Consider the following 20,717-nt stretch of genomic DNA (forward strand, 5'->3'; position numbering starts at 1 on the left):
ATATATATATATATATATATATAAAACACATTTCAAACCATATAAACCACAAAACCCCCAATAATCATCACCACTTTTTATCCATCAGCAACTGCCCTGGTCAGTAATGAACTTATACAGCTTCTCACAAGGCACCTCATGAAGTTAGTTTGTAACAGAATGACAAGCTCAATAAACCATATCATTCTGTTTCACTGCTCCAAAATCTAAACACGTGCAATTATGCGAAACACTTGCAAAGCATGGAGTTCCTTTCTGAGCACAGTCAGAAACTGTGCCGGGTGATTTGTCTCGAAAATATAGCAATTTGCAGAGCTTGTGATGTGAAAAAGCTTGATGAATTGAACCTGACATGTGGCTAGAGGAACATTGTCACACTTGTTGTCTGTCTGTATTGTCAAAGGGAGAATGTGTCTGACTCTCTTTGCAATTCACAGAGACCCATGATGGCGTGCGGTCAGACAGTTTTACGGACATTAGCCCAGATCTGTAGACACATCCACCTTGTGTAAATTAGGCTGCTTAGTGGGGCTTAGCACACCTCCTTTTACAGCTTTAACACACACACACACACGTTTTCTCTGACACCCCTCACTCCATTGCCACTAATTAAGATTTCAGATTCAGATTTGACTGTACTAGAGGAGCAGTGTGACTAAGACCTCATGTGCTGCTTGCATGTGTGTATATTGAGTGGGACAAATAGAGCTGTAACTACTAAAAAACATCTGTTCAAGCAGATTCCAAAACATAAACATTTTTCAAGCAGGGACAAGAAAGGATTCATAAAGAACAAGAACTTGTTAATTGGGTGGATGGTTGAATTAATGAGCGAGATCAGGAGGTGGTTGAAAAAGAAGAGGGAACAAATCTGTGAAAAGGAGGGATGTGAAAGTTCCTACAAGAGGAAAGAATATTGTGTGTAAATTATTCACAGGTTATTAAAATTCATGCGGCACATTTGCCTGAAATGGCAGAAAAAAAGTTGAATGTTGAATATTTGATTGTGTGTATAAATACAGTCCTAAATGGAATTTTGTGACGATGAGGGCTGTTTTTAGATTACATGCTTAGCTGTCCTTCCCTGATTGTTGAATTACGTTTAGAAAATATGGTGTGCTGTGATTAGGAGGTGGTCTGATGCTTGATTGCTCAGAAATGTGTTCTCATGACTGAGTTCAATTAAATTGTTGTTAAACCAACCATAGTTCATGCAGATTTTCTTATTGTTTGCAATGTATTGCATAAGCATGTACAAACGCTGGAATTATTCATTGCCAGCAGAGAGCTTGGAAACAGTTCCAGTTTTGATTAAGCACAAACCCAAGGTGCTGTGTATTGTTCTAGTATTGACTGACTAAGATGCGTGTGTCAAAATCTGTCTCTAGCTCAACTTCAAAATGATGAATGGCTCTCATTGGATCTCAAGGTGAAGGCCCCTTAAAGAACCTGCAGGGAGAAGAAACACCGGGCTTGAAGGATTGCAGAGACGCTGTGCTTGTTGGAGTCAATGTTACCTTTAAAGATATGGATTTTAGATAAAGTTTAAGGTTTAGGTGAAGACTCAAAGGTTATATCAAAACACCTATGGAGAAGCAAAAAGAGCACGGATTTTGATGAGATTTTTCTCTGACTACATCACCTCAACTGTAGCTGTGAGATTCACAGTCATGCAGAAAATGGCACTCTCTTCAAATGCTTCTAGCTGTAGGCCAAGTGTCATTGAGTTTAGATAACATCTTCCACTCATCTCGTGCAATAGCACATGTTTTCCCCCTCCTTCCCTGCACTCTAGCACATGCAGTGTTATATGGACTGTTTGTGCTCTGCTATTGAATTCCAGGAGTGTTTTCATTGTGTCAGCTCAGCCATGAAGTATAGAAGACCATTTCAATTAGTTTTACTACATCAGATCTCAATAGGACATTTTCACATTCTGATGTCAGTGAGAGAGAATGAAAAACTGTAGTGTGTCATTGGTTACAGTTATGATTTCCATAGATGGACAGAACAACAACATGGGTCAAATCTCTTTATTTAAAGGCCCCTTCTTACCTCAGTGGTTACCCACCTCTTTACTTTGTAATACCTACAGTAGAAGTCTTTAACCAGACAGACTAGTCCAGACTTAACCTGTAACAGTGCTGCTCATGGAGCCTTTTCATTGAGAATCAGGGCATGCAGTTTATTTCACAGCGATGAAAATCAACCACAATAAAACTTTATTCTTTATGGCCCATCCGCTCTGCCTGGCTGTACACACAAAGTCCATCCACTCCGCTTTGATAAACTCCCACTCGTGCATCATCATCTGCTCTGCATGGAGAACATTTCTAAGGTCAGCTTTTTTACTTCAGAATGAGCTGGAAGGGTATGTGCATAAACTGTGTTAAGCTAATAATGTTTCCTCCAGACTGACCTTCCTCTTTAATGCTTGACCCGTCCTCTTATCACAGCTGCTTGTACATATCCCTTCATAGCAAGATGGTACACATTGCATTTGATTTGCAGCGAGGAGATTCAGATGCCTAAAGCTTATTTTTATCTCTGTATGGTGAGATGATGTAGCCTATGATTTTCACTGGCCTGTTTTGTACCAGTCAACCCCTGTTGGAGCAGTCGCACATGCCCTGGCACAGACACTGGCAGAAGCCGTAGACGAGACAGACTGTGAGACTGGATGGCACAAGACTCACGCACACAATCCCCAGAGTCACTCTCTGGATCACCAGCAAGTAGATGCCAAGTGGCAGCGAACCGAAATAGAAAAAGCCCAGCAGCCACACCAAGACTCGCGGCACGTGATTGCAGAACTTGGACAGTGCGTCTTGGTCCACTGCACCGCTGTTAGATGCTACGGAGACTGAGTCCAGACTATGGTTGCTGTAGTAGTCAGAGCTGGCGTTTTGGCTGGGTGAGCGCTGCTGGTCCCGCTGCACCTCCATGATGGTGATGACCAGGCAGTTGGAGGAGTCATGGGATGGACTCTCGGAGGACAGGCTCTTGGGCGTCAGCACTACCTCCTTACTGTGGTCCGAGCTCCAGGACTTGTCCCGCACGGCCAGACGGGACATGATGTTTGAGTCGTCTGGCAACCCGGCCACTTCATACTCGCTGACCTGCGTCTCGTGGCGGCAGAAAGGGCAGCTGATGGAGCTGGCGCCGTCCCCCATGTCCAGGATCTTATTGAGGCATCTGGCACACACGCGATGCAGGCAGTCCAGAATCTTGGGCTTGCGGCTGTGTGCATTGTAGCGCTGGTAGCAGATTTTGCACTCCAACTCATCGTTGGTGGTGCTGTTGAGGCTGGTGTTAGTATTGGCGCTGGCATTAGCGGAGCTCTCCTCCGGGCCAGCCTGAGCACAGCTCATCGTGGCTTCATGCTCTGGGGAAACAAGAAAAGGATGTTAGCACAGAATACGACATCATGCACAGTTGCAGTGATACAGTATAAGATTACAGTGATTTTTTAAGTTTTTTTCTCAAGAAGTAAGGGGTAAGATTTAATTTTTCTTTTGACAGAAGATTTCAGTAAATCACATCTATTTATTAAATCACATCTATTTATTACATTTATTGAGTGCCTATGCTTTCTGTGAGATTTATTATTTATTATATCTGAATAATTTTAAGGGTAATTGTTTGTAATTGAAACATAGTGATCTGTTTATTGTTGTAGATTCATAAATTTGCTTAGATTTGTACTATAACAAATATTGTTAATATTTTGAAATGAAAAATTAGAACTTTGGGGTAATAAACAATTTAGACAGAATGTTTCCAGTGGCATGTTGTTGCTGGTGTTTTCTAATGAAATTATTATCTAATGTAATAATACCACAATTCATAATCATTTTATTTTTTTTAAAGTATAGTAACCAATTTATCAAAATGCATACATTTTTATAGAATATTTCATTTAGACTTTGGTCAATTACTCTTTTTTCAGAAAAAAAAAATCATAAACAGTGAAAATCATATGTATTTTAGACTTTTTTGCAGGTTTTACTTCAGGTAGGTCATCATCTTACCCCTATTCATAATTAAATTTTGTCCTAAAAAATTGGGTTGACCAATAGTGATAGGAAGTTCAGATCATTTTGATCAGATCTGACTCTCTCGTTCGATCTCGTTCATCAAAATGAACAAATCTTTATTCAAGTCATTTTGTTCATTTAAGTTGTTTTAAATGTTGTACTTTTAACGGCCAAATTGTAACAGTGAATGCAGTTTTTAAGGGGTCAGTCTGCCCCAATCTCAGCTTGTTAAGTGTCCCTCGAATTTGATAATAGTTTACTGGATTTTCTCATTATTAATCTATGAATATTAGATCTTGATTATTTTTTGTCAGGATAAAACATTTTATCCACCATTTATATCAAGCTGAAATAGGCTGTCGTTAAGAATGAATGACATTATGACAACAGTAAACAAATCTATGGGTTTAGTCACTGTAGGTGATTTCATACAGGAAGAGGTTCCTACAGTGTGTTATGCAATCATGCATTAGTGCATTGTTAGTGTGACTGTAATATACTAACACCCATGCTATTAAGTCTTCATAGGAAGCTTCCTACTGTGCCGCATGGGTGTTTTCAATGTCTCATTCAGTCTGCAAATCTCCAAAGGCCTAATTAGGCCGCTTTGTTAATCGCTGTTTGTGAAATTAATTACGGAAAGAAATGTGGGATCGACGTGGCGATTTTGCTTCATTGTCTTGGGGAGCCAACTGTTTTTGTTTCCTTAAAGGGGTCATATGATGCTTTTTTAAAGATCATTATTTTGTGTATTTGGTGTAACAGAATATGTTGACATGCTTTAATGTTCAAAAAACACATTATTTTTCAAATACTGCCAGCCGTTGTTATACTGAAGGAAGAAACGCCAATTGTTGGAGGAATTAAATAGTGGCCCTTTGGGCAAAAGAGCATGCTCCTCCAGCATACAAACCTCTCTCTATTATTAATGACAACAATGCCCGTGCATAATTGTATTTCTGAGAGGAATTTGTTTTGCTTTGCTGGATAGAAAAATAGCCAGCAGGTGGTCTCAATAGAAGCCCAATAAAGAAACATGATTGCAGGCTGTTTAGGGTTCAGACTGTATTTGCAGAGCCTTTTCTAGATCACAGATTAACAGACTCACTGTTTCCAGTCCCTGTTCAAATGGTATCATCCATTTTTCAGATGCATATCAGTGTGATTAAAAAAAAACATTCAACATTTGCTGGAAATGAGTGTGAATGAGAGTGGCAAGCATTGATTGATGTAGTAATGGTAATGTACTGCAGCATTTGTGACTCCAATGTGTATTGGGGCATGAAAGCTTTTCTTTTTTTCTCTCTCTCTGTTCTTCTTTCCCTCATTCCCTTTTTCCTGACAGTAATGACATATGGTGTTTTAACATGCTTTTCAGAGGACAGATGTGCTCTGAGTTTTCTTACATCTTACATTTCAAATCTAATATAAGAAGCTCATTTGTAGCTTAAATGGACAAAACCAATTTTGTCATTGTAATTGTATCTCACAAAAAGCATTGAAATGGGGACCTAATGAATGTCATGGATTATAAATTATAAATGTTACATAGGCCATTTTATATCACCCAGGAGAGTAGTATGTTGACGTGTACTTGGCGCAACAATCTTCCTGGAAAAATCTGTTAGTAGAAGGATGAATTAGCACATAATTCATCTACAGTCGAGTGTTTTTCTATTATTGTTGGAATACTCTCTCAACAGACAGAGATTCTGCAATGACAAACATCTGAAAAGACATAGGCTAATATTTAATGCATCTCTGTGCTACATAAATACAGCACTACTATGCAAAGTGAGCAGACGCAGACACCGTTTTGAGAAATGTATTTGAATATTTCCTCGGATTCATACGCCTTACACCTTTAGAGAGGTTTTAACATTAACAGTGGACTCTGTTTATGATTTAGCACATTGTTCTTTCAACTTCACGGCAACATTAACCCTACAGAACATTTCTGAGCTGCTCTTGCGGTGAGGTGATTTCATGTTCCCTTGTAATTATGTGTGAGACTGCTGTGAGCCTGACTGCAGGTTTCCTGTTCTCCCGAACTAACAGTGCAATCTAGTTAGTAAACAGGAACATGTCGCAGTCCAGACTGCCGAGTTCACAAATAAATAAAATGGTCTTTTGTTATTGCTGAGTCCCACTGGATATTAAAGCTTGTACTCACACAATGAAGCAGACACAGGCGCTGCGGTTTTGTCAGCACACATAGGGAACACCGTTTAATTCTTTTATTGCTGTGTGCTTGAGCTGCTTGAGTGATGTCACATATGCGTATAACAACCAGCCCATTCCAACCTACTCGACAATTCAAACGCTAGGGGTCAATTTATGACCAAGCAGTTGGAGGAGTCGTGAGACAATTATTTTATCAGGAATACAGTAAAAACAGCAATATTGTGTAATATTATTTTTCTATTTTAATGTATTTTAAAATGTAATTTATTTCTATGATGCAACGCTGGATTTTTTTAGGAACCATTACTCCAGTAGAGTTATTGTTATCAATACTAAAAAAAAATATTTTTCACAATTCTTTGATGAATAGGAAGTTCAAAGGACAGCATTTCTGCAAACTGTAAAAGGCAGTTTTAACAAGAAGGACATTTATCGTGCTTACGGCCACTGAAAAGCCAGTTGTCTACTACTGGCTAAATGGCAGCCCTACCTTCATGTTTTAACCTGCTTGACAGACTACAACTCTTCCTTCCCACCAAATGCTGTTGTGACGTATCCCGATCAATTTTTGGGTGAACTATCCCTTTAAGATCAAATAAAGCCCTTGAGTCACTCTCACACACTGCTTATTGCTTAAACACTTAGCATCTCTAGTAATCATACTCCAGGAGATGTGCAGTGTGTGAATCAAAGCTCCTTATTGGAAAGATGTCAGCAAGAGTTCTTTACGTCACATACAGCAACACACACAGTTCATTAAGTCGTTTTCAAGTGCAATCACTTAGACTTCTTAAATTTAGCCGCCTCATTCATCTCGCTCTCCAGAGACCTGAGATTCCAAAGTCAATTCAATTATTTAGACCATCTTGTAATATGTAAGATACAAGGTGCAGAGAGAGGGAGAGAAGACTGTGAGTGCTTATCTGTTTTAACAATAAAGGCAATGCTATTTAAAGCTCTGTTCAATCATTTATAGATGATGATTATGAATACCTTATGAATAGTGAGCTACAAAAGTAAGCTCACTGGATGTTGGGATCTGCTCTTAAGGCACAAATGCGGATTTGTTAATATTTCATTACTCAGGGCTGTGGTTTGAAACCCTGCATGACCAATCCTTTATTTCTGAAGCCAGACTCACACAAATTCTCATACTGTGCAAAAATGATTAAAACTAAACTAAAGTTCTGTATTAGGCTATATTAGAAGCTAAGTTGACTCTGAATATCTTGAGTCTGGCATTGAGTGGGTTAAACCAAAGAGGGTGGTGGCTCTGTCTACTCCTAAACCAAATAAATCCTCATTTTCAGCCAAGTTCATTTTCTCAATAAACCAGACTGAGCTCATCATCTCATAACTGTGACATTCAATATGATCATTCTTTTTACTAATAATATAATGCTGCATCATTGTGTATTGAATGTGATAATTTACCTCATTAGGTTGGACAGCAAATCTTATAAACAGGTAGTAATGTCTATGTAACATCTTTAATTCTTGTACTTTCAGGGTAGGGATTCAGAGCACAGGGAATAACAGTCTGCTGCTTTTCAATCACTTATAGAAAAGTGGGACAAATTAAGAAATACCTCAGTGACAGACATTCAATGCTCTCTTTCATTCAAGCTATTCATACAACTCTTTATTGATCTCTGAAAGTGATTACTGAGATTAAAAATCATTACATCACAAGTTTACATGGTCTCTTCTCATAATCATGTGTCATATTGCAGATGTTTTAACTGTGTATCAGGCTCAGGCTGCACATAGACACTCTCTTGTGCTGTATCTTCAGCTTGAACACAGCATTGAGAAATTGTTTCTCGCTTGCACTGTCCAATTTTTGCTACTTACTGTCATCTTAAAGAGCATGAGACTGAATTCATTTTGCAGCGAGGTCTGCGCAGTTATAGGAAATCTGTAATGCTTTGTATTCCAATAACATGTTTGTCTCTGTGGAGAGATTACAAGGGAATGAAGCAATGGAGATGAACATAGAGTGAACTGAGCATTTCAAAAGACAGTGGAAGTGTATTTTGTTGGGCCCTTTTCAAAAGCAGATTGCAGGTCTGTGCTGCTAATCTATTCTGCCAGTTAAAATAATTGGATCCGCACAGTATGTCAGGCCATTTGATTAGGACCACGTCATTATTCCTGTACTCTGAGAACGAGAGAATGAAATGTATTTGCCACCGCTATGACACAATCTTCATATGCACACAGGTAAACATTTGTTCCTGCATTTGTTCAGCTTCTGTCAAGAGGCTAAAAGAGGTTTCTTTTTGTGCCTGAGGATGAATGCATGTTATGTGGATTGCATATACTGTATGTGTGTGTATGCATTCATATATGTATGTTTATGTGTAAAGTAAATTAATTCATAGTTGTGCCATCGTTGTGTTGGCATACTTGTTTCATTTAATTTTGTTCTTTCTAGTGAATCAAAAGCACAAGTGTCAACCAGTGTAGTTCATTTCCCAAATGAATGACTCTAATGAGTTGGTTCTTTTTAGTGATTCAAACACATTAACTCAGTAGTTACTGACTTGTTGTTCAGTGCTTAGTTAAAGATGCACATGATCTGTTTTGTCAATAGTTATGAATGACATATGGCACTACATGTTTTTTTTATTATTATTGTTGTTTAATATATAGTTAAGGCCAATTATTGGATTGTATTTGTGCCACCTCTGAAAAAAGGTGAAAGATTTCGTCATTTGGCAATAGAATTCCTATTTTTTTCCCAAATGTCTATTATGTAAAAGTGCAAAATAAATCATTAATAGAACCATTAAATAACTGAAAAATTACAATGAATCAGAACCAGAATAGTTAAATACTGTATAATTCCCATCACTACTCAACAAACAGAAAAAGAAGGTAGAATGTATTTCCTGAAGGTGTAAAGCTATCTTTCGCTTCCTAAATGACGTGTGATCCCTGCAGTTGCATTAACAGTGTGTTCTCTTCCTGTGTGGGTTTGTTTTTGTTTAGCAGCTTATCAACCTGTTTACCTGTATTTCTGCCTGTCAGTTATACATGTGTTATATCAGCCTGTCAGAGAGCAGATGCATCTGGGGGTTTGGTGCTTTTGTTAAGGTAAAGACATTTTGAATCTATCAAGCCTCAGGGTTTTAGTACATTAAAGATTACTCACTAACACCTTTAGGATTGGTATTATCTAGAGGACTGAAACTCAGTCTGTCTGAGAGTATTAATTCAGGTCTATATTTCTGTAATCTTCCAACAGTACATATCTAATACATACCAGGTCTCCATGATCTTATAGACAACATTAGTGACAGTGCTTTGGGTGTAGAAGTCTTCATCCTCCTGACTCAAACAGGGCAGGCAGAGTGAAGATGCCATAGATCACGTATCCACTTTGTTTGTACGTAACAAGTCCCTAAGGGAAGTAGCTGCTGTGTAATGTGTGTGTTGTTTGTAGCAGCCCTAACTCAAAAGTCCCTAAGCAGGGCCCTTGGCTTCAAAGATGCTTTTGTAACCAGGATTTGAGGAAAAAAGGCTCTGTAGGTTTGGTGTCTAAGTGGAAGCTATGTGGGAGATGGGGAATAGATCGAGAGAACGAGTGAACTTTATTTATTTAGATTTTCTACTGAAATTAGGGTCATTTGCAGTTCACAGCTGAGCTGAAGAGGAGCACACCTGAAAGAAGCCATTAATAGCTGCATAGAACACTGGCAAACACATGTGCACATCCACATTTTTGATTCTCAGACCTTAGGACATATTATAAATGCAGCCTACCCTGTTCATCACTCTTTTGCTATTATCTTTTCAACTTTCATTTGAAAGAAAACCTCAGTGTTCATCTCTCTATTCTTCAGTAAATTGACCTCAGCCTGCCCCACTTTTCCCTCTGGAATATGTGTGGATTCTTTCAAAAGCACAATTTAGTTTGATTACTTTAGTCACTTAGACTGTCTTGACCTCTTACCACATGTCAGGGACCTCAATCACAGCAGCCTTCACATTAGGGATCTCATCTGACACATCTGATGCTGATCTACACTTCTTACAACACTTCATTTACTGCATTGGCTTCCATGCTCACAATGATTACCACGTTTCAAGTACTGAATGGTGTTTACATCCATTCTGTGATTATTAAATAAACTACCATTTAGAGTTTGGGGTTAGTGTTTTTTTTGTTTTTTTTGAAAAGTAACAGTATAGACATTTAGAATCTTATAAAAGATTTCTATTTCAAATAAATGCTGTTCTTTTGAACTTTCTATTCCTCAAAGAGTGAAGCTAGAAAATTGTATCACATAAATATTAATGGCAGGGTATGTGATTTTTCAAAAACACTTTAGAAAACTGATTCGGGCCGAATAGCAAAACAAATTTGTAGCCAATCAGCAATAAGGGGCGTGTCTACTCGTGATGTGGAGGAGAGAGCTCATTGGCTACCAGAAATCACTTACTCTGCCTTTAAGCAGCACAATTGTTTTCAGCAAATAAGAATAATAAAATATAGCTGCAAGCAGCGATTACCGGGGTTCAAGCACTTAAGGCATTTAAGCACATAAGGATAAAGACATTGTGTTAACACGGCTGTAACTACCTAAATCAATGATTTTTTTTTAAAAAAGCATTTTTTTGTCAAATCCAGGTAATTTACCACAGAAATATGATGATTTTTAAAACTTATGAATGTTATAGCGCCACCTATGGTCGAATTTCCATTAAATGTTGCACACTTGTTTAGAATCTTGTTTAGAATTTAGAATATGGTGCATATACTCACCTAGTTTCATTAAGTTTTGAGGTTTTGTTTAGGATTTATAGGCGTTTGGGTATAATTGGCCATGTCCCTTTTAAAAATGACCCTTTTGTAGCTTTTGTAAAAAAAATTTTTTTGATAATTATGGATCTAGAGGGTCCAGAGAATTGTACTGCAGTGGTTTTGAGATAGAGCGAAAAACCTAGGACTAGTTCGCAAAAGTAACCTTTTTAAATTATCTTCAATATTTAATCAACAATGTGATTGACAGCAGTGGTCCTAGAGACAAAGTTGTTCAGAATGAGAGGTTCTATCATATGATATGAAGATCTAGTTTATGTGTGAATATATGACCTTTATTTTACAATTTAAGGTAATTTTCTATAGAAATGTTGTTTTTTAGGCCTTTTTAACTGTTATAGCGCCACCTATGGTCCGATCTCCATGAAACTTTGCATGCTTATTATGAGTCCTCTGAGAAGTCTTAGAGAGTCCAGAGAATATTACTGCAGTGGTTTGATCGAGATTGAGAGAAAAACCTAGGACTAGTTCGCAAAAGTAGGTTTTTAACATATTTGTGAATATTTAATGAACGATTTGATTGACAGCATTAGTCCTAGAGGCAAAGTTGTTCAGAATGAGGAGATCTATCATATGATATGAAGATCTAGTGTTTGTGTGAATATATGAACATGTTCTACAATTTGAGGTCATTTTCTATAGAAATATTGTGTTTTTGAGGCCTTTTTAACTGTTATAGCGCCACCTATGGTCCGATCTCCATTAAACTTTGAATGCTTGTTAAGAGCCATCTGACACATGTTTTCACCAAGTTTCATAAGTTTTGAGTTTTCGTTTAGGCTGTATAGGCTTTTGGTTATATTTGGCCACGCCCCTTTTCTAAATGATCTCGTTACAGGCAACCAAAGGACAAAATTCAACATTTTGTTTGATAATTATTGATATAGAGAGTCCAGAGAATTGCGCTGCAGTGGTTTGATCGAGATTGAGCAAAAAACCTAAAAGTAGTTTGCAAAAGTAGGTTTTTAACATAATTGAGAATATTTAAAGGTGCAGTAGGAGATCTTGGAAAATGCTAACTTTAGCCTGATAGCACTGAAAGCGAATGTCCCACCCTCCCTGCTATTGCCGTCCAAAGCCACACCCCTGAACGCATATACGCTCGCAGACCAGAATACCAGAGACAACATTACTACAATAGACTACATCAGTGGTTCCCAATTCCAGTCCTCGCGCTGGATGTATGTGTATGTGTGAGTGTGATGTGTGTGAAGACGCTGCGCAGCGCAAATCCGTACGATTTGATTGACAGCAATGATTCTTGAGGCAAAGTTGCTCATTATGAGGAGCTCTATCTAATGATATGCTTATTGTGTGGATGTGTGAAGCACCACGTGATTACAGAGCCATAAAACTCATTAGCACCATCTAGTGGCCGATTTCTTTCAAAATTCTTACAGACCTTTAGGGCCAGTCGAACATGCCCACCGAGTTTCGTTCCGATCGACCTCCGTTAACCAAATAGGTGCTTAAATTTGTTTGGCCAATGGTGGACATGTTTTTTGAGATACGCGAATGTCCTCATAGACACTTGTGCCACTGTGGACAAAGACACAAAGACACAATTTTCAAGTCGATCGGACCAACGGTTGCGCAGTTATAGTTGTTTTTATGTTTTTTCCATCTTATAGCGCCACCTAGTGGCAGAGCTGCATTTTTTTTTTTTTTTACCAAAGATTGAGCTCATACACATGTGTACCGAGTGTGGTGACGATATCTCATTCCGTTCAAGAGTTATGGCTACATTTAGCAATTGGCTAACATTAGCATAGAACATTTTTGCGTACTGTTGCGCGTTTAAAATCGAAATTTCAACCTTTTTTTATAATTATTGATATTCACTGTCCAGAGAATATTTCTGCAGTGGTTTGGTTCCGATCAGGCGAAAAACCTAGGACTAGTTTGCAAAAGTAGGTTTTGGACATAACTCAATTTTGCGGAAAAACCGGACTTCATAGAACAAATCCGCCGATAGCAGTTTTGTTTGTTGTGACCCAAGGATTACAACGATGTAAAGATAAACGAGTCTTCGATAAACGGTGTATGAGCTAGGGCCAAAAATGTCTGAAATTTAGTTTTTTTGCGCTGTAACGCCCCCTTTAGTCCGATTGGGGCGAGTCTTTGGATCTGAGTAGCAAGCAATACTACTACGATCTGACCAAGTTTTGGGCTGCATGATCAGTTTTATCGGAGAAGAATAATAATTTTTTTTAAATCCTTACAATTACAATAGGGTTTCAGCACTATGTGCTTGAACCCCTAATAATAAGAAATGTTTTTTGTGCACCATATCAGCATATTAGAATGTTTTCTGAAGCGTCATGCAACACTGAGGATTGGAGTAATTCAGCTTTGCCATTTAAGAAATAAATTACATTTTAAAATATATTAAAATAGAAAACAATATTTTAAATTGTAATATTTCACAACATTGTTTACTGTATTTTTGATTAAATAAACCAAAAAAACTTTGACTTTTGAACAGTACAGGTGCATCTCAATAAATTAGAATGTCGTGGAAAAGTTCATTTATTTCAGTAATTCAACTCAAATTGTATATATTCTGTTATTTTCTAAAATATATATTGTGTATTATGTATAATAACAGAATGGTAAATAGGGATGTAACGATTAACCGCGAGCCGGTTGAGAATCGATTCAAATATGTGACGATTAAAATCGGTTGAGATGCTAAACAAATCGCGATTCATTTAGAATCGAATCGTGAGTTGAGTGAATCTTTACATCCCTAATGGTAAAACACTTTCTGTTTGTTGTATTTAAAAATCCTTTAAATATCATGCTGTGAATGGAAAAGTGCAAGGAAATTCTATCAAAATTAGTAGAGGTGCTAAATGTCATGTTTCAGTTGAGCTTTGGACTGACGGGTGGCATTCAGGTGGAAAGCAGCAGTGAACATGAGCCTTAATCAAACTTTTCCAACATCAGGAGTCTCCAGGCAACCACCATCGTTACGATGGAGTTGTTCATTGAGTCATACTACACCGACGTCTCTACCTTTGTTGTCCATACTAACATGAACAAGCCTAATCAAAGAGGTTTAACTCACAACTTCCAACTTCCACTTGTCTTCTTCATTAAAAACCACCAGCTTACCAGTACAAACAGTTTTGTCAATTAGAAATGTTTACTGCCTTTACTTAAAAGAGCTGAAATATCAGTTGTGAAACTTAAACAAGCTGTAAAAGCAACCCAGAAGCTTTGAAAAGAGACTACAAACCAAAGTCTTATACATTTCTTTTCATATTCAGAAATATACTATATAACACTATATAATATAATATAGTTTTTAATTTTATTATTACATCATTTTCAGAACTACACAGATACAGGACGCATTCATTCTAGAGAGAGCTAAGGAGACGGAGAGCAAATGATTGCAACAGGACACTGACATGCTCTTTAAAAATAACTATTTAAAATACTAGGGATGCACCGAAATGAAAATTCTTGGCCGAAGCCGAAACCGAACAAAATTAAACACTGGGCCGAAGGCCGAATACCGAATACCGAACACAGAGTTTTTTTCCCCATGTATTTTGCCAATTTGCCAGTAAAAAAGCACCAAAATGTGCTTTTTACTGTTTACTGTTTTGTCTTGCTTTTCAAAGAAAAAAATCAATTACAAAACAACAATTTAAAAATATTAAACACTGAACATTTTTAACATTCTAGCAGACACTATACCAACAAAGCACAATTTAACTTAAAATTAATAAGTTAGTAAAATAATAATTTTTGGCCATCAGACCCCCTTCTTGAATCAGGCATGTTCCTTCCTCTTCTCATTGAAGACATGCGCTGCAGTCCTAAACAGTCTCTCGCTGTCGGTGCTTGTAATGATTTTTGCATCTTTCTCCGACAGTTTAAATGCTTCCACACTGCTGACGTGTGTGCTGCATAATAAAGAGTGCGCGCCTCTCACTCTACGCTGGTTGCTGTTTGATCGCGTCATATCATTGTTCGGTACAATTTATTCTGTCTTTTCGCTTATTCTTCTTTTAGCTTTTTTTTGCTATTTTCGGCCGAATAATTTCGGTTGCCGAACATTCAGTGGATCCCTATAAAATACACAACACATTGGAAAATGTGATTCCAAGAGAACTCCCTTCAAGCCAGTCATGACGAAAATAGTGCGCCTGCTTATTATGAAAATTACAGTAATCTGCAGGGGGCACAAAAAGATTACCTTTGAGGTGTTTTGAGGTAATTTTCTCCTTAAGAATAAAAAATGTTCTTCTTAAATCTGACCCCTGGTTGAATTACAGTTGACAGGCCAAACTTCCCAAGGGATTCGCTACATTGTTTAGCCTCATTCTGACCACTGCCTAAAAGAATCTGGCCTTGAGTAGGGCCTTTTCATTTTGACAACACTAGTTTTGGCATAAAATGCCTTAGGAGCTCTTAGGAAGAAGTTTTGTATGGAAAAGCTCCATTATCGACAGCAGAGTGCAAAAGAGAATACAAAACACTCTAAAGACAGAAAAACTTAAAAACAGAAGTGAAATATCCAAACTGCAAATGGATGATGCTGCTAACAGCTCCAATTGACAGATTTACCCTGGTAAAGAATTACAATGGTAAGAATTTCATGGCTAAATCAGTATAGCAACACCTGCTATCACAAGCTCAATTGAATATATCACAATGATATAAATAAAATGATATCACAAACTGAAATCACATTAGCAGATCCCTACTGCAGTCCACCTCATTTCACTGAAATCACTTCATGTTGCCACATTTGTTTGAAATATTATTTCCAGTTCTCCTTAATGGTTTTGTGGTTTGTCTGGTGGCTGCTCAGATATTCTTTGAAATGATGAAGCCAACTCTAATATCTCACTGAGGTTTTGGAAGAAGAGAAAGGGAACAGACAACCAGAGATAGTCTGAATTGCTGTAATTGAATGCTCACACACACATGCACTGAAAGAGCAGTTGACTGAGGTATGTTTGTGTGGAGTGTTATTGATCGATGTGTGAGGGAAAGCTTGGACCTATGTGTTCTTAAACCCCACAGAAGACAGTCAAACCTCTTTCTCTTCCAAACACACACACATAATCTCTCTCCAGTCCACACATGCTAATTCTCTGCTTGAAGCAGATATGATAACACAGGGGGTCCGTTGAAGACATTATCATTGCTAATCAGTGCTCTAAACACATACGTATGTTTTTACATGTACGTATATGTGGAAATTTTCTTCCTGGTTATTATTAGATGATCATTTGTGAATTCCTCCCTCTTGGTTATGATCTCTGAAGGAAATCACATTTGTGCCTAACATCAGTTACCAAGGAGCACAACTCTCAGCATCCACTCATCTGTTACTCTATTTCTTTCCCATTTATTGCCCTTCTATCCATTTTCTTTCCTCTCCTTGTTTTTCTTTGCGCTTAATTTCTTCTCAGAGATCCATCTCATATCCTCCCTTGTGTCATATATTTATGATGGAGCATTTATGGGCTGAGCATATCTGACTACTCACGTTTACTCATGCAGCTGTAATTGTCTTATTGCCCTCTGCTATATGAAGATGAGTTACATCAACAGGCTGCCTCTCCCTGGAAACCACAGGAGCTGCGCAAATGTGTATGTTTGTTTATCTAAATGACTCACATCTGTTTTAGCAGCAGACAAGCCAACATCTGTTCCTCTCCATAACGCATCTGCCCTGAGTCTGCGGTTCAGCATATCACTGCAGATCTCTGCTTCATTCATCTACATTAACTGTGTTTCCTTTCTCCTGTTTTATTCTTAATTGTGTGTGTGCACAGCACACATGTTCATTTTTCATCCACAAGGTTGGAAAAGCTTGGGTAAAATATTCCCTCATAAAGGTTTTACGATCAGAAGTATTAAACTGTAAATTCACACCTTCATTGCTTCAGTATCCCTCCCTTTCCTCTGCGCTCTTCTCTTGCTAGGTAATAATAGTTTCAGTCACTTTTCCTGCATTGGTTAGACTTGATCTAATCCAGACCGATGAACATGTCTCCACACATAATAGCTCTCTTTTTCTTTTTTTGTCTTACCGTGCTGTGTGGTGTCTTTCTCTGGCTCCTCCAGGGTTGTTTGAGTTATTTTGCTTTCCTTTGATTCTTTTTTTAGTTTAAGTGATACTCCACCGTTTTTCAGTGCTCTCCAGCGCAACTGTTTTCATATCTCTCTCTTGGCTGCTCTAGGTGTACAAGCAGCAGGCGTCAGTGAGTGTATGCGCTCTGGGTCGGCGTCTGTGCGAGCAGGAGGAGGACTTTGCGGGGAAAGCGGCGAATTATCAACGAGAGATCCGGCACCTGCACAACCAACTCAGAGACAGACAGGAACAACTGCATGGAGCTCTGCAGCAGAAGAGGTGATCCTCTCCCTCTCACACACACACACTCTCTCTCTCTCCCCCTCTTGCTTTGTGTGAATAGAGGGATGCAGCAGAAGAGGTGAGAGTAGTAGTGGAGCAGCTGTCACAGAGGCACAGACCAATAACAGACAGTGGAGAAAGAGAGAGAGAGAGGAGGGGCTCTAGACTAGTTGGCACAGCTGCGGACTCATCTGTCTAAATGTTCCATGTACTCTCATAATTACATTCACTTTTCTTTCATTTGCTTCTCTCTCTGTCTTATGGCCCTGTGTACCTGTTCATTCTTGCAGCTTACTTTTAGTTTGGGGTTTCTGAATAAGACAATCGTTCAGTTTCTGACTCACCTTCATTGCTTCAGTATCCTTCCCTTTCCTTTGCGCTCTTCTCTTGCTAGGTAATAATAGTTTCAGTCACTTTTCCTGCATTGGTTAGACTTGATCTAATCCAGACCAATGAACATGTCTCCACACATAATAGCTCTCTTTTTCTTTTTTTGTCTTACCGTGCTGTGTGGTGTCTTTCTCTGGCTCCTCCAGGGTTGTTTGAGTTATTTTGCTTTCCTTTGATTCTTTTTTTAGTTTAAGTGATACTCCACCGTTTTTCAGTGCTGTCCAGCGCAACTGTTTTCATATCTCTCTCTTGGCTGCTCTAGGTGTACAAGCAGCAGGCGTCAGTGAGTGTATGCGCTCTGGGTCGGCGTCTGTGCGAGCAGGAGGAGGACTTTGCGGGGAAAGCGGCGAATTATCAACGAGAGATCCGGCACCTGCACAACCAACTCAGAGACAGACAGGAACAACTGCATGGAGCTCTGCAGCAGAAGAGGTGATCCTCTCCCTCTCACACACACACACTCTCTCTCTCTCCCCCTCTTGCTTTGTGTGAATAGAGGGATGCAGCAGAAGAGGTGAGAGTAGTAGTGGAGCAGCTGTCACAGAGGCACAGACCAATAACAGACAGTGGAGAAAGAGAGAGAGAGAGGAGGGGCTCTAGACTAGTTGGCACAGCTGCGGACTCATCTGTCTAAATGTTCCATGTACTCTCATAATTACATTCACTTTTCTTTCATTTGCTACTTTCTCTGTCTTATGGCCCTGTGTACCTGTTCATTCTTGCAGCTTACTTTTAGTTTGGGGTTTCTGAATAAGACAATCGTTCAGTTTCTGACTGAAATCCTAAAAAAATGATAAATTCAGAAACATGAAATCTTTGCTGTATGTACTCTCTCATGCCTAAAATGTTTTATATTTTTAACAATATTATTGGTAACATTTTACAGTAAGGTTAAATTTATTACTTGAACTATACTTTTACTTTATATATTTATATATTTTTAAATACATGAGTACATTTTTAAGATTGTGTAATTTGTACTTTTTAAGTTGTGTAATTTAACATAGTTAAAGGTGTAGTTAACCCAAAAATGAAGTCTGTCATTAATTACTCACCCTCATGTCTTTCCAAACCCATAAGACCTTCGTTAATCTTCGGAACCAAAGTTATGATATTTTTTGATGAAATCCGAGAGCTTTCTGACCCTGCATAGACAGCAGCACAACTATCACGTTCAAGGCCCAGAAAGGTAGTAAAGACATCTTTAAAATAGTCCATGTGACATCAGTGGTTCAATCGTAATTTTATGAAGCTACGAGAATACTTTTTGTGCACAAAGAAATAAAAAAATAACGACTAGTAACTTCCAGTCAGTCTCTGCCGCCATTCACAAGACTACCACGACTCTTGAATGTCCATTCCTTTGCTCGTAAACAAGCCACAGCGCATCCGGGTTCTACATCAGAACGCCGGCTCCTACATCAGCAGCACCACACACATGCGTCGTGTTACTCTTGTGAACGTTGGGAAAAAACCCCAAAAAAAACAATATTCAACAATTCTTCTCCTCCGCGTCACCCTAGCGCCATTTTGGAGAATACCACGATGCATATGCGTGCTTTGATCTGCACGTAAACAACGCATGCACATGGTGCTGCTGACCAAGCCACAGCGCATCCGGGTTCTACATGAGAACGCCGGCTCCTACATCAGCAGCACCACACACATGCGTCGTGTTACTCTTGTGAACGTTGGGAAAAAACCCCCAAAAAAACTATATTCAACAATTCTTCTCCTCCGCGTCACCCTAGCGCCATTTTGGAGAATACCACGATGCATATGCGTGCTTTGATCTGCACGTAAACAACGCATGCACATGGTGCTGCTGACGTACCACACGCATGCGCTGCTGCTTGTTTAAGTTCAGAGGAAAGCACGCGTATGCATCGTGATACTCCAAAATGGCACTAGGGCTGATGCGGAGAAGAATTGTTGAATAAAGTCATTATTTTATTTTTTTTGCGCACAAAAAGTACGTTGAACCACTTATGACACACGGTTGAACCACTGATGTCACATGGAATGTTTTGTTGATGTTCTTGGTACGTTTCTGGACCTTGAACGTAGTAGGACCCTTGCTGTCTATGCAGGGTCAGAAAGCTCTCGGATTTAATTAAAAATATCTTATTTGATGTACCGAAGACGAACAAAAGGTCTTACGGGTTTGGAATTACATGAGGGTGAGTAATTATTGACATAATTTTCATTTTTGAGTGAACTATCGCTTTAATGTATTATGCACAAACATACATTATCCTAGATTTATTATTCATTATTTTTCAAATCATGTTTCTCAAATGTTTTTTATTGGGTTTTATGATTATATATTTGGAGGAGCAGAGCCTTTTCTTTTGCTTTCTAAATAGCACAAAAGTGTTTCTGTATTTGAGTGCAGATGCCACGGGCAGCCTTGGAGCAGAAGAGGAAAAACTAGTTAAAGGGGTCATATGACGTTGCTAAAAAAGAACATTATTTTGTGTATTTGGTGTAATGAAATGTGTTTATGTGGTTTAAGGTTAAAAAAACACATTATTTTCCTCATACTGTACATTATTGTTTCTCCTCTATGCCCCGCCTTTCTGAAACGTGTCGATTTTTACAAAGCTCATCGGTCTGAAAAGCGAGGTGTGCTCTGATTGGCCAGCTATCCAGTGCGTTGTGATTGGCCGAATACCTCAAGCGTGTGACAGAAATGTTACACCGCTTACCATATTGTGATGCCGTGTCCCGGTGCGACGAGACAAAACCAATAAAACCCATGACAAACGAGACATTTGTAGCATCCAGTGGGGACATAATTACTGATTATAATAACTTATACTATATTTTTACGCGTTACGTTGCATCGCGCCGCGTAAACATAAAACCATGTCTGCATTTGTGATCGGAGAAACGA

The 20,717-nt window shown here is 38.6% G+C and overlaps 2 protein-coding genes across 3 annotated transcripts in view; one reads left to right on the top strand and one right to left on the bottom strand.

Annotated features, from left to right (window-relative positions):
- LOC107722366 (centrosomal protein of 89 kDa-like) overlaps positions 1–20,717 on the top strand; it is a 72,488-nt gene that overhangs the window by 36,073 nt on the left and 15,698 nt on the right. The window contains exon 18 of the mRNA XM_016530695.1: positions 17,259–17,428. Within this exon, the coding sequence (XP_016386181.1) occupies positions 17,259–17,428 (170 nt within the window). The remainder of the gene's footprint in view (positions 1–17,258; positions 17,429–20,717) is intronic.
- LOC107722371 (E3 ubiquitin-protein ligase RNF182) lies at positions 2,020–18,028 on the bottom strand. 2 transcript variants are annotated; one of them, XM_016530707.1, is made up of 2 exons: positions 17,934–18,028; positions 2,020–3,385 (listed from the first exon to the last, which is right to left on the bottom strand). In XM_016530707.1, exon 2 carries the CDS (start codon positions 3,369–3,371, stop codon positions 2,601–2,603), a length of 771 nt encoding a protein of 256 aa, XP_016386193.1. In that variant the 5' UTR covers positions 3,372–3,385; positions 17,934–18,028; the 3' UTR covers positions 2,020–2,600. The 2 variants fall into 2 exon arrangements, with proteins under 2 accessions (XP_016386193.1, XP_016386191.1); XM_016530705.1 differs by lacking the exon at positions 17,934–18,028 and adding an exon at positions 17,109–17,268 and having other exon boundaries at positions 2,029–3,385.

Source organism: Sinocyclocheilus rhinocerous, unplaced genomic scaffold (assembly GCF_001515625.1).
Source record: "Sinocyclocheilus rhinocerous isolate Xijiao unplaced genomic scaffold, SAMN03320098_v1.1 scaffold1115, whole genome shotgun sequence".
NCBI lineage: Eukaryota > Metazoa > Chordata > Actinopteri > Cypriniformes > Cyprinidae > Sinocyclocheilus > Sinocyclocheilus rhinocerous.

What these genes read in the sequence shown, in the direction of transcription:
- LOC107722371 (XM_016530707.1), bottom strand. Translation starts at nt 3,371, where the DNA reads ATGAGCTGTGCTCAGGCTGGCCCGGAGGAGAGCTCCGCTAATGCCAGC.